The sequence below is a fragment of the Notothenia coriiceps genome, unplaced genomic scaffold (assembly GCF_000735185.1).
Source record: "Notothenia coriiceps isolate Sejong01 unplaced genomic scaffold, NC01 NC01_scaffold00020118, whole genome shotgun sequence".
In the NCBI taxonomy this organism is placed as follows: Eukaryota; Metazoa; Chordata; class Actinopteri; order Perciformes; family Nototheniidae; genus Notothenia; species Notothenia coriiceps.
In genome coordinates this window covers 1-13,652 of record NW_011352819.1, presented here as the reverse complement: position 1 = coordinate 13,652, position 13,652 = coordinate 1, and the positions used below count along the sequence as shown (strand labels likewise).

Sequence of the window (13,652 nt, the reverse complement as noted above, 5' to 3'; positions counted from 1 at the left end):
TGGGGGCTGAGTTGGAAGAGTTTGTCAGATCTTAGTAAAATTAGCCAAAATACTTGGTCACATAAAGTCCTGTATCCAAAATATTAGGAAAGTTTCAGAACCAAAATCTTAAAGTACTCGTTTTGCAGTATGGCCCATTTGAGAATTATATGAAAGAAAATATTGCTAAATGTTAATAAAGCTGTTTTTTTTTACTATAATATTGATATATACTTTTAGGTTAAGCTACCCAGCAGTATTTAAACTTCTGGGTAGCTTGACCTAAACGTATATCACTTTTTAGTTGATTTAAATCTGCAAAGTATCTAGTAACTGATGCTATATAATAAGAAAAAAAGTACATTTGCCTACAAAAGGGAAATGGGCAATAGTTTAAAATAGCATAAAATACTCAAGAGAAGTATCTCAAATTTCAACATAGTACTAGAAAAACATGCCACTCCTGTTTTGAGGTGTTTGTGTATTTCCCTGCATTTGTACTTCCTTATCCACCTATCCAATCCCATGTGTTGTTTCTGCACTGACCTGTCAGGCGTGGACAGGTACTTCTGCTTCTGGAACTTCTTCTCCAGCCCCATCAGCTGCAGCTCGGTGAAGATGGTGCGGCTGCGGCGTGGCTTCTTCAGGCGCGGCGAGCTGTGCTCCGTGTCCGACTCGCTGCTGATGCTGAGGGGCGTCTGGCTGGGGGAGACCTCGGACCCTCGAGGGTGCTGCGAGGAGAGCAGGTGTGAGGGGACCCCGCCCGGGGAGGACGGCTGAGCGAGGTGGAGGGGCAGGTTGTGGGGCTGCCGCGTGATCACCGAAAGGAGAGGGTAGGCACGTAGTGAGGTGGACCCTGGGGAGCAGACAGAAGCAGATAAATACTGAGTAAAAATAGGACATGACTCGAGATCCTTTTGCATCAGTGTTGGTTTTTAGTGTACCGTTATCGACCAGCTGTAATTGCTTAGACAGCTTCATTTCTAATTGCTCTATGTTTGCAGTGAAAAGTGTTTTGCTCTTGACCTCCTTCATGTAGAGGGCCGTGATCTCAATGACGCAGACTGTGTTTTACACCGCTCTCCTGAACCTTCCAAATGAATGATTCTTTTTCAGAGGTTGTTAAATGATAACTGGTTTCCCAGCATGCACGCACTGAGCCTGACAGCATGATGTACACAGAGAGAACCCTGCAGACACAGAACGAGCTGTAATAAAAATCCCCCAAAACTAAATCAAACAGTTCAGCTAATAAACGTTTCTCGCTCACTCTTGCACATGTATGCAGCCGATTCAAACACATGTTATCATGGCGGACAGAGGCAGCAAGACGCCAGAATCAATAAAAAGTTACATTTGTCTGGAGCCTAGATGGGAGGGTGGGTCAACCAAAGTGAATAGGAGATCTGTCAGAAAAACCCCCATGGCTTCAAATATAAAATCACCCATCACAAAATGTAAAGGTTCACTGAGTACAAACTGTAATGCATGTGCTGATAAGGAGCACGGGGGATTATCCTGGGAGTAGAGATCAAAGATTTGAGGGAAATAAAAGGCATTAAAGGAGCAGAGAAAATACAAGTTGTGTTTTGTTGGTGGTCTGCCTCCATCTCTTTATCAATACCAAAACACAACCTAAACACACGCATACACACACATCAATACAGAGGAGACATAAAGTCAGATATTAACTTTAATTGTTGTTAATTGTTTTCTGTCTTTTTATCATTAAGGCCGGTGAAATTACAGTAATGACAAGGACAATGAGTAGAAGAAAATGAAGAAGAAGATGGACACGTACTGTAGAAGAACAATAAGCTACCAGAAGTTGAAGCATGTCTATTTTTAAAATATTACAGTTGAACCCTAATGCAGTATTTAACACAGATACACTGTGCAACGATTTATATTATGCCCCGACAATTAGAAATAAGTCAAGCATGAGGAGCATAAGCACCGCATTCAAGTGCATCTGCAGGTATAGACACAGTTGCTCTACACTCACGTACACACACACACACACACACACACACACACACACACACACACACACACACACACACACACACACACACACACACACACACACACACACACCAGACACTGCCTTGGGCTCATCATGACATCATGTTAAGGTGCTGAGGTCATTACTAATCCTCCAGCGTGAGACTGCTGCTATTGCAACAAGTCTAGACAAGAAGACCACTTTTCTCCCGCTGTATACTCTCCATTTATTCCGTTCCATGTTATATCGCTCTCTCCTTAAATCAGGTGTGTAAATGTTCCATATCGTCGAATCGTTGAGTTGCTTTACAGGGGGACTGTCACATGAAGATGAGAAGGGGAAGTGTCATTCTGAATGGGAGAATCATCTCGGTTCGTCTTCATGAGTGTCAGGAAATCCCTTGTCAACAGAGAGCTTGAGGTTGTCTCCGGACAGTCCCTCAGAGGGAAAGAGAAGGAAAGAGAAAGAAAGAAGAGATAGAGAGCGAAGAGGGAAATGTCAGTCTTCGTGGTGACTTTCCACTGACTCTCTGACACGTCGTTGACAAGCGTCAGTGTCCTGTTAATAGTCTACAAATAAACGGTTTGAGTAGCTGCAAGAGAGCAACTCGGCCCCATGCAGAAGCCCACTGATACTCTTGATAATCACAGATGGAATGTAAGGACCGGCACAAGTGCTTATGGTGACCGTTAGAGAAGACATACCGGCTAAGAATAGATCAAAAAGAGGCGTTGGTTTTTGTACCAATAATTGGTGCCATTCATCAAGTAGTTACTGTGACATTTGTCTTCATTAACCAACCATATTTCCTGCATCAGCATGCTCCTTATAAAAACATCTACACGTTTGTTGTCAATGGGACGCTGAAAGGGATGATTTATTGCTAAGCTATGGTGAGTGTAGTGAACGTTTGCCTTGTTTGGGGTGTAAACTGAGTGGTGACAGATAGGAAGATAGGAAGTTTCTCAATTAATTTTATTTATTTTGATCGCAAATTCAACTCTTCCTAGGTGGGTAGAGAAACAGACCACACATCTAAATAAGATGTGTGGTCTGTTTCTCTACCCACCTAGGAAGAATTAGTGAGATAAATAAGTTATTTATTTCACTAATTTCATTGCTTTAATCGGAACTATTCACCTCAAGGACACGACAGATTTAAGTGAAGTAATGCCAATTCTTAACGAATGGTAGAAGGAAAGTGAAAGGAACATCCTGTTGAGTTTTATTGCCAGGTTATTTTACGAGGAACACTCCTGCTGAAACTCTACACCGTGCATAACATTAAACATTTGCATTAATTGTTTAATCTGAAACCTGATCCAGGTTATTTTGGATCTGATTGTTGTTGAGATAAAAAAAAAATCTAATGGCAGTGGTTGGGCGGGTTGTCAATCTTTTTTTTTTTCTTGCCAAAAATGTAAGATGTGCACGCATTTTGCCTTTGTGTGTGTGCCTACTTGCCCGTGTGTGTTGACATGGGTGTAATCAACCGTCTCAACTGGCTTTATGCTTAATGGGAGACTTTATTGTGCGCAGAGGATTAGGGTTTAAGAAGGGATGAAAACCTTTTGCTCTCTTGGATTTCTCCTAAGCCTTCAGCCTGTACCTAACTCCTGCACACTTTTTCACTTTTCTCCTTTTAGTTTTTTTTTCATCATGCTGTCAGGTGAGATTACGCCACAGTTGATCTTAATCTCTTTCACCTCTTCCAGAAAGCACCACTAAAAGCCCTGCCCTGGGTCCTGCTGAAAGACGGGCCTCCAAATGAAATATTGTAAACTGCCATTACGTCGTTCAGCAGGTCAGGGCTCATTGTCTCTGATCCTGCTGTAACTGACGGGGAAGTAACTCCACCAGCGTCTGCTACTTTAACTATTAAGAATTAAAGTACAAATAGGCTGTGATACAAAGTTAAGTATCACAGGAGAAATACTCAAGTCAGTCTATCTGTCAATCTATCATTGGAGATCTAGATAATGACCATCTTAAAGAGAGGGAAATGAGAGAAAGCACTCACAAGATGGAAGAAATGGTAGGTGGTGATTATCATTCAAATGAATCATCTTTAAGATATTTTATTCTGTAAACTGCCATTACGTCGATCACCGTTCAGCACCAGGTCAAGGTTCATTGTCTCTGATCCTGCTGTAACTGACGTGGAAGTAGCTTTACAAGCATCTGCCCCTTTCACTGTTAAGAATGATATTCAAAATATGCTGCGATACAGATGTAAGTGTCACAGGAGAAACCACAGGAAGACAATTATGTTGGTATGTTTGAATGTCATACCAGAGATAAAGAAAACAAAACCAACAATTCATTCCTTCTTCAGGTAGCTTAATAGGCTTCACTGTCTTTCAGCAGCCTCCACTGGCAGCAGAGGGTTATAACATCCCAACTTTCCCCGTGCAGGATCCACGCAGGAGCCTCTTTGTGGCCCAGGAACTGCAAGCCAGTCAGCTTCTATATCCAGCACTAAAAGCCATTGATGTTAGGGAATATACTGTGTCTCACACCCCAGCAGCTACAAATAAGTGGTGGGCACAGTGTTCTAATATGCAGGGCGGGTTACTCTATCCATTGCAACAGAGGGGTGCCAAAGCCCAGTCATAGTGCCCTCTCCCATACACCCATCCATATCTGTTGGATGAGGGAATCGCTTCCCCTATTTTTATCCACCCGCCGCTGTCATCATCAAATTGCAGTGGCTATTATTTCAGACTTTGGAGCAATTATCCTAATGGTTACTGGAGTGTGCAGTAGCAGTTCAGTTGTTTGGATTCATCTGGAGGTACAATTAAGTATCGCACCAGACGTTTTGTTTTGACATGTAACATGTGCTGTGTGATCCCAGCTATGTCCTACTATTTTGGTTACTTTCAACCAGTACAAGACAAAGCTAAAGGGCAGAAAATGTCAGTCTATCTGTCAATCAGAGATCTAGATAATGACCATCTAAATGAGAGGGAAATGAGAGAAAGCACTTCACAAGCTGGAAGAAATGGGAGGAGAGTGATAGTGGTTCAAGTGAATCTTCTAATTTAATTTTTACTTTTTTATTCCATATTTCTTTTTAAATCAAGATAAATAAGGGTATAATATTTTATTGGGTAACCATATGGACACCTTTTTTGTTCTCAACTTTACTTTGCTTAAGGTCACATTTCTATCAAAGCAACATTACAATATCTCATTTGTAAATGTCCAAGAGCAGCAAAATGCATTATTTAAGGCCACTAGTTTAAGAGAAATAATCCATTGAAATTAAAACAAATAAACTGCAGTTTAAAGACAAATACCCCGGGCTTCTAGTTTGTTTTTCATCCCAGTGCCACTTAAATTACATTTTGGTGTAACAACAACGCCTTATCAGTTCAGTCATTCATCAGTTCAACAAAAGCCCTGAAGCATCACTGACATCCACTCTCTCTACTGTGTCTTTGATTTTCAACACTTTCAGCACAGTGATTTATAATGTGAAGTTCACAATGAGAAGGTGCTGAGACTTTTGGGAGGAAGCATGCATAAATTAATGTTAAACTAACTCTTTAAAAGAGACCATCTGAGGCAAATTAATAAACTTCAGTGATGATAAATTATAGATGCTTTGAACTTGTCACAACAATACTATATTCCTTATTTCTATATGTAAAGTTGCATGCACAGTAGCCTATGTTTGTTTTTTTAACTAATTGAAACTTGACAATACGAAACACATATTGTCATTCCACCAGCAATACACATCAAAACAATGTACATGTCACCTGTCCCCCATATAATGTAAACGTTATGCACCTTATATTCAAATGTTCTCATTCATCCACCAATTGTATCATATTTTTTCAAATTTCAATAACATAGTAATAATTAATCTGATCTCATGCGTAAAAGAGTCAGAATGTCTAAAGCAACACTTGTTTTCTTCAAATCCCATATTAGCTATTTTGTTCTTATTTCTTAAATTCTAAATTAGTCACAAACAAGAGTCCTCTTACCTGAGCATGAATGGAGAGGCTTCGGCCGTACAATGAGCGACGGGCACACGGAGTAGAGAGAAAGCTTCTCGAAATAATCACAAGTCTCCTTGGAGAGGATCTCGTCGATCATGAAGGTCTTGTAGCGCCGCCTGGCCGCCTTCAGCTGGCCGGGGGAGGAGAGCCTCAGCTCCGCTTGACAGTGCATGATGTGTCGCTGTTCGCTGCACTATAGCTTCTCTTCAGTAATATCTAAAGCTCTGCAGGTTTAACCGTGTGCGATTATTGTAGCTCATGCGTTTAAATAACTCATTGTTTGTCTTCCCAAATGCAGTTTATCTCTCTCCGAAGTGTCCTGGGGAAGATAGTCTTCAACTTGAGCTCACACACACACACTGTTATCAACTGACTGCGATCTGCGCTCACACCCACTGCTATATAAACCATCCCTGTATTCATCTCTACCGCTCTAACAAACCTCTCTCTCGCTCTCTCTCTCTCGCTCTCTCTCTCGCGCTCTTACACATACATTCATGAACTGTAGCTACACACATATGGCCACATCGCAAACACTCCTCCTACCACAAAAAACGGATCTTCTCTTTCTCTCTGATTTATTTTACATATAAGTTGAAGCCTGCAATTTCTTAATTCGACTCCAAAAAGCTATGTTTTTCGTCAGATGCAGGTCATAGTTTCAACAATTTACAAATCTGTTCAAGTCTATGTTACACCTAGAATAATAATCACCGTTTCCGATTAAGGTTAACTAAAATCGGACAGCTTTTATTTAAAAACGCTTTGTATGGATCAGGCTATGTTTCTGTATTATTGGCTGTATTATTAGTTTAGATATAAATTACAACGTGTCCCATTTATTTTCTTATTAACTTGACTAACTCAGATTAGGCCTATACTCTAAGTTTTATTAGTACAATACAATATATATTCGTTATTTTGACTTTGGATTTACAGAGAAAGAAACACTTGAAGTGCCGTACCACAGACAAATAATAGTTCAATTATCTTTTCTTTCTTCATGTTCTTCTTTATTCTTAAACCCTGAACAAATAAATGGGTTGTGTTGTGTTTCGAGTCAGTCAATCGGTTTACATGCGTGACTAACAATTTTAGATTCAACCGTGCATTTTTTTTAATGTAATTATCTAAATGACATCATGATTGTTAATATTAGCCTACATATACAAATAATTATTATAATAAAATTTGACGCAACATTTGAAATATATTGTTGTTAGAGTATACTTCTTAGCCTACAAGAACAACATTAGAGGCTGCTTCTAAAGGAGAACATAGTTAGTAAAACTTCGGTTAAAGGCCAGGTCAGCTGTGCCATTTTCTCTAATGAGTTGCCAAGAATAATGACGCAATATTTGATTTATTAATCAACAAATGTGCGCACGGTATAAAGCATGCCGAGTATACAACTAACTGTCCTACTAACAATACATTAACAAAACACGTCTGTGACTCGTTTTTAAATTCATGATGTTTCCCCAAATATTTTTTATTTGAGAGAATATCTATTTTTAAATAGTGTCAGTCAGATCAAACAGGCTGATGGTCCTGACATTAATGTAATAAATACTACACATAGGCTACCGGCACTTTAAATTAAATGTTGAAAGAAACATTTGTGCCAATAACATCGTTTTATATGCATGTAAATCTCCCTTTAATTGTGGCACACACATCGTTTATGTGCTATTTTACGCCTGTCTTTAAGAACACGTTTACATATTGCACATTGCTTCAGATACTTGCTTGAATATATGAGATCATAAAATGAGTTTCTTTTTATCTAACATAAATACAAAACGATTAATCCCCGTGAGGAAACCCAAGTGCATGAAGCTTTTTCAAATAATGTCGGAGTCTGAAAGGAGGCGAACCGATTATCATCTAAAGAATTGGGAATAAATGGAACCCTGGTGCCTCGGAAGCCGCGGTACTCAAAGAGGATTATTGAGCAGGAAATATGGAGCTCTGTTTGGGAGAGCTCGGCCTCTTCAGGGGGTTTGATGGCTTCATCAAAGAGGGGGGGATGAGAACAACTGCTGTGGAGAACATTATATATTTTAGGTTGGAGGAAAGCCACTCCAAAAAAAAAAAACGGAGCTAAAGACATTAAATCGCTTTTAACTAGAATTTCGAAAACTTTTCTATAGCTTTTTTTGTTCTTTATTTGGAGAACAACGTTCATATGCTTGTTTTTTACTAAATACAACCTTTGTTTGTTTTTAGTTTTACTGCATTTAATAAGATGTTCTCACAACTTTCACACATTTGTTTTTCTCAAATAATCCTCTCTTCTTTTGAATACACCGTTCATATGTTTGTTTTGACTAAATACGAAGTATGTTTTGTATTAATTGTAGTGCATGTATTGCTTTCAGAAAACCTTAACCTGACAGTATCCGTTTTTTTCACACATTTTAAAGAGATCAAGACTGCATGAAAACACAAAGACTATGAGCAGCTAAATTAGGCCCAGGCTTTTCCTCGGGCTACTGTGGCACCGATGAACCCAACAACCTGAGTCTGTGCCAAGATCCGGGACTCGCGGCTGCTGTCACTTCGCGGCGCGGGGCTGCTGCAGAGGGAGGGGAGGGTCTCTGGATGTTTGGAAGTGGATCATTTGAGCAGACACGCTTCTATATAAGTCCACACAGCAGCGGCTACTGAGCGGCCTCTCTAATCCGCCCGCTGCAGGGCTGGAGACGCCAGGCAGATCAACCAATTAAAAGAGCTGTGCCGCAGCCAGGAGCGTAATAAGGGCTACTGACACCGAGCAGAGGATACTCTCCATTAGAGCCGTTTGGGAGCATCAGGATGCAATCTGACACGAGAAAGATTACAAGCAAGACCAGTTCCGAAGGTGCAAATGCAAACCCACGTTTGGACACTGGGAGATTTATTGGCGGGTATATTGTCGATAGCGCGCACTAGAAGTGGCATAAGCACTTTCGGAAGGGTAGATTATAACCTCAACACCGACATTAACGGATTTGATCATCACATTGTTGCAGGCAAGTCCGAACAGAGACACTGCGGTATATGTTGTGAAAAGCTCATCGGAACATGAGATGTGAAGGATCAAAGTGCTGCTAATTCTGGGATGGGACATTTCTTTCACATCAGTAAATTGAGAAAAAAAAAACTAAGTGGTGTTAAGCCTCTTCCTTTAAAAGAGAACACGATATCAAGTGTTCACCTTTGGTGAACAATAAATAAACCTTAACATAATTGCATGCTGTAAAGTGACCAGGCTGAGTTTCAAATCCATGTAAAGACTTGAAAGCATCCTAAATAGAAAGGTCAGATGTAGGAGCTGATCATGTGGCTCAGTTATATTTAACATCTTAATTGATTCAATAAAAGGATGTGTGTGGCGCCACCTGTAGATTACTTTTTAAACTCACAGCACAAGCATATTAGTTACACGTGGGCCATTTTTAGGTGCAGATGAGGCTTTGTGTGCATGCATTACAGCATGTAGCATCAACATACAATAGCTCACTTAGTCAAATACAAAGGGCTGCAAATAGCATTCATGATTTACAGCCAAGACCCAGGCGTGTGTTGTGGCCAGATGAAAGACACTGCAACAATCAAATGAAAGGAGCTTTATAGTAATGGACATTTTTAAAACAGTTCGTCTTACAGACTCAGAATAAAAAAATTAAATAAAGCTCTTTTGTTTTTTATAAAGAGCATGGTCAACAGATCCAACATTAAAAAAGGATGGTGCCCTATTATTGTAAAACTGGTGCTGGTGGAATCTTTAGCTGTCGTATTTTACAAAATACCTGAAGAATTGCAGCACCATCTGAATGGTTTTTGCATAACATAAACTGTCCAATATTGCAAATCTTTTTCTATAAATACATGTGTATTTTTTTCATCTCGATCATCTAAAATGACGAGTCGTGTCCAATAACTTTAACTTGCTCTCCATCAATACAGCTCAAAATATTTTCTGTGAGGACAAACTCACATGAAAGTGTAGAAGTTTAAAAACACCTTAAAAAGTAAACAAAAATGTCTCTAAGGCAAAGTTATCAAATCTTCAGAGTGGTGGAATCATGTACAAACAACCTGAGTATACATGTGAATGTCAACAAAAGCCATGATCTCTTTTTTTTGTGGAAGTTGTCCATAAATGTGTAAAGTCTCTACAGAAGTCCTTTACATGTCTCAGTACCGTCGCCATCTATTATCTTGGTTGCCACGGTTTCCGCCCTTATCGTCATGGTGTCTTTTGCCACCTCTGCTGTCACCGTGACGATTACCGCTCCTGTCTTGTTGCTGATAGCTGTCCCGGCCTTGTTGCTGGTGACGACCGGTAGTTGGTTCCTCTCCGTAGCGCTGGTTTCTGCCGCCGCCCTGCATCTGGGCCGGGTGGCGGTAGGGGGCGTTGTCATGGTGACGGGAGCCGCCGCCGCCTCCTCCCGCATTCCCCCCCGCCGGCGGCTGCCTCTGCACAGGCTTGGAGAAACCGCCATTTAACTGCTCAATCTGCTGCATCTGGATCTGCCACATCATGTTGTTCATCTACGAAGGAATAGAAAGGGTATCGATAACATGAGCCTTGTTTCCTATAATTGTATATGTTCTAGATTAGGGTTTAAATGCCCAATATTTAGCATGTACCATCATTTTCACTTCTTCCAAAAATGTAATAAAATTAATGTATGTGTTGAAAAAAAGTAGTTGAAATAAATAATCTGCCCCTTTCATAATATTGTAAAAAAATATACTTTTTTCATCATTACTTAATAATTTGTAATTGCAGAACTGAAAGAAAGAAACCCCTACACTAAAAAAAATGTTGATAGAACAATGACAGACAGCAACAAATCCCATAATATAAAACACTGTTTGTGTTCAGCAAGTATGTGCATGACTGTGTGAGCAGGCGAAAACGTATCTATGATAACATGACGTGTTTCATACGGTTCATTGAGGCCTAAAAAGGTTGTTTCTAGTCCTGTCAGATCATACAACGTAAACATGTCTTCTTTTTTTGCAAAGAGCAGGCCTCTGCATGTCACTCACATAAGAAGAAGATCCTGTGAGGTGTTGTGTGAAAATAAAAGAATAAAACGGTTACCATGACATGCTTCTGCAGACTGTCGGGAGATGAAAGGGACCTGTTCATCTGGGGTGGAGGAGTGTATGGTGGAGAGCTGAAGTGGACCGGGGTCCTGCAGGAGGGAAGCAAAACACTGTTAAATATTTTTAAAGTATTCAGAGTGGCAGGTGCACGCTAAACATAATGACTACCCGTTTGGGATAAAAAAATCTGTATGACTTTTTGATTATTTGACTCAATTTCTAATTCATGCTTTGGGCTTATTTCACTTCTTTGGCATTCATGGAAAAGTAACACATTTTAAAGTGTGCTAGGATTGCTTTACAAATAATCAGTTTTAAGTCAAGTTCACATGTAAATACAGTTGGATGTACAAAAGAGGGCTGAAAATGAATCTGGAGAATGAAGAGCAACCGTTCACAGTGAAGGCAGCATGAGCATTAATGACTACTATGAATACAGTAGCCCATACTGTAGTGGTTTCATATTTCTTCAGTTAATCTGACCACACAGTGATTATAAAGATCCATTGTTAAGAACATAATGTGAACTCGAGCAGAAAACTATTTCTTAGCATTTTTTTTGATAATGTAAACTCAGACTTCAAGCAAAGAGTACCGCGTCAAACAACAAAAGTTAACAAATGATTGATCCATATACATCGAGCCAAGGAAGTCAGATTTTACCAACATTGCAAATTAGGTCATATAACGTTTTGTTGGATGAAGCCTGTTGTTTGAAGTTATGAAGAATTGTTTTTCAGTGGTTAGAGATGTGCCAAGATCCATCAGCACGGTGAGGAAGCCAAGTCTAACTCGTCTGATTCCAAAGAGCTGCATCCACCTGTAGCTGGTGTTGCAACGAGGGGATTGTTCACCACCTTCACCTCAATATGCCCCGTGTAGACGTCTCTGCTTGCCCTCACTCACGACTCCTTGTTATCTTTGTAAGCATTAATGCCACTTATTGTTTAAATCCATGTTGGTTTGGTATATTGCCACGTGAATGCATAGATACATCTTTATCTTGACATGTTTTTGCAGACAGTTCTGTTATTCTACGCCTACATCAGAGTGCATTATAATTTATTTATATTTAGCTTATATAGCGAAATGTTAGACATCAATAAAATATTTTCCATTAAAGTTATACTTACACAAATGTACATGAATTGAACCGGGAATATGTTTTACTCAAATTATTTACGAACCCTTGAACGCAAAACTTGTAAACTAAAACCAATCTTTAAACATTACACCGGTCTAATGGTGCCTAATGTAACACCAGGGCAATCACTCAGGTTTTCCAGTATATTCTGTTAGCAGGCAGTGCTGCATGATGAAATCTGGCATAAAAAATGGAAAGGATTGCACAGTCTTCTACAAAAGTAAATACAGACCGGTCCAATCCCATTTCATGCCACCTTTTTGGCCAGAGCTCCAGTTTTTGTGCTGCCAAGAGCATGAAGAACTTGCACGTCTGCCACACACACACTGCGAAGGCTCGGTGCCCTCTGGTTTTTAGCCTGGTCTTGGGCACTACCAGCAGCAGTTGGTCAGCCCACCTTAATGCTCTGGCTGGGGTGTAGCGATGGAGGAGTTCTGCTATATATGCCGGAGCCAGCCCATTTAGAGCTTTAAAAACTAATAAAAAGGAGTTTAAAATCAATTCGGAACCGGAATTGGAACCAGAATTGGGGTGCTGTGGTGACGATTTTTGTGGCCAGTGAGAAGACGCGCAGCTGCGTTCTGCACTAGCAGCAGGCGTCCAATTGACGCCTGGTCCATACCCACGTATAGAGCGTTGCGATAATCCAGCCTTGTGGTAACAAAGGCATTAATAACCCTTTCTAGGTCTAGAATAAAAAAACGACCTGGTCTTGGCCAATAGTCGTATTTTTAAAAAAAAAGCAGGTTTTGACTACGGTGCTGACCTGCTTATCAAATTTAAAAGCGCTATTGAAGGTCACTCCAAGGTTCATGACAGAGGGGGGGATGTTTTTATTGAGGGAGCCCAGAATATCAACCAGAGAGGCTGGAGCCCAAAAAAGATGACCTCGGTCTTGTTCTCGTTGAGGTTAAGGACATTTTGGCTCAGCCAGGATTTGATCTCTGTCAAGCAGTCCAATAGCTGTAATGAGTTGACATTAGAATTGAGAGGCAGATATATCGGTACATCATCGGCCTAACAATGGAAGGAGATGTTGTGTTTTGTGAGAATTGAACCTAGGGGCAGTATGTACAATAGAAAAAGGATGGGGCCCAGAATGGAGCCTTGGGGAACCCCACAGGTAAGAGGGGCTTTGGCAGAGGAGAAGGCACCTAGCTGCACTGAGAAGCTACGGTCTGTCAGGTAGGACCTGAACCATGCAAGGCCAGAGCCTGTGATGCCTGCGGACTGTTCGAGCTGCGACAACAGGATGCTATGGTCCACAGTGTCAAAGGCAGCTGTCAGGTCTAACAGCACCAGGACAGCTGGGCTACCTGAGTCGGCGGCTAGGAGTAGATCACTAAAAACTCTTAAAAGGGCTGTTTCAATGCTGTGCATGGGTTTGAAGCCAGACTGAAACTTTTCA

General features: G+C 40.6%; 2 protein-coding genes across 2 annotated transcripts in view; both read right to left on the bottom strand.

Moving 5' to 3' along the window:
* The window catches only part of barx2 (BARX homeobox 2), an 11,828-nt gene extending 5,469 nt beyond the window's left edge, over positions 1–6,359 (bottom strand). The window contains exons 1-2 of the mRNA XM_010779366.1: positions 5,983–6,359; positions 526–835 (exon numbers count right to left, since the gene is read on the bottom strand). Of these exons, the coding sequence (XP_010777668.1) occupies positions 526–835; positions 5,983–6,169 (497 nt within the window). The 5' untranslated portion in view covers positions 6,170–6,359. The remainder of the gene's footprint in view (positions 1–525; positions 836–5,982) is intronic.
* A 3,234-nt stretch (positions 6,360–9,593) lies between these two features.
* On the bottom strand, positions 9,594–11,248 carry LOC104952529 (RNA-binding protein FUS-like). Its single transcript, XM_010779364.1, has 2 exons — positions 11,096–11,248; positions 9,594–10,536 (listed from the first exon to the last, which is right to left on the bottom strand). The coding sequence occupies exons 1-2, from the start codon at positions 11,141–11,143 to the stop codon at positions 10,180–10,182; spliced, it is 405 nt and encodes a 134-aa protein (XP_010777666.1). The 5' UTR covers positions 11,144–11,248; the 3' UTR covers positions 9,594–10,179.
* Between the last annotated feature and the right edge of the window lie 2,404 nt (positions 11,249–13,652).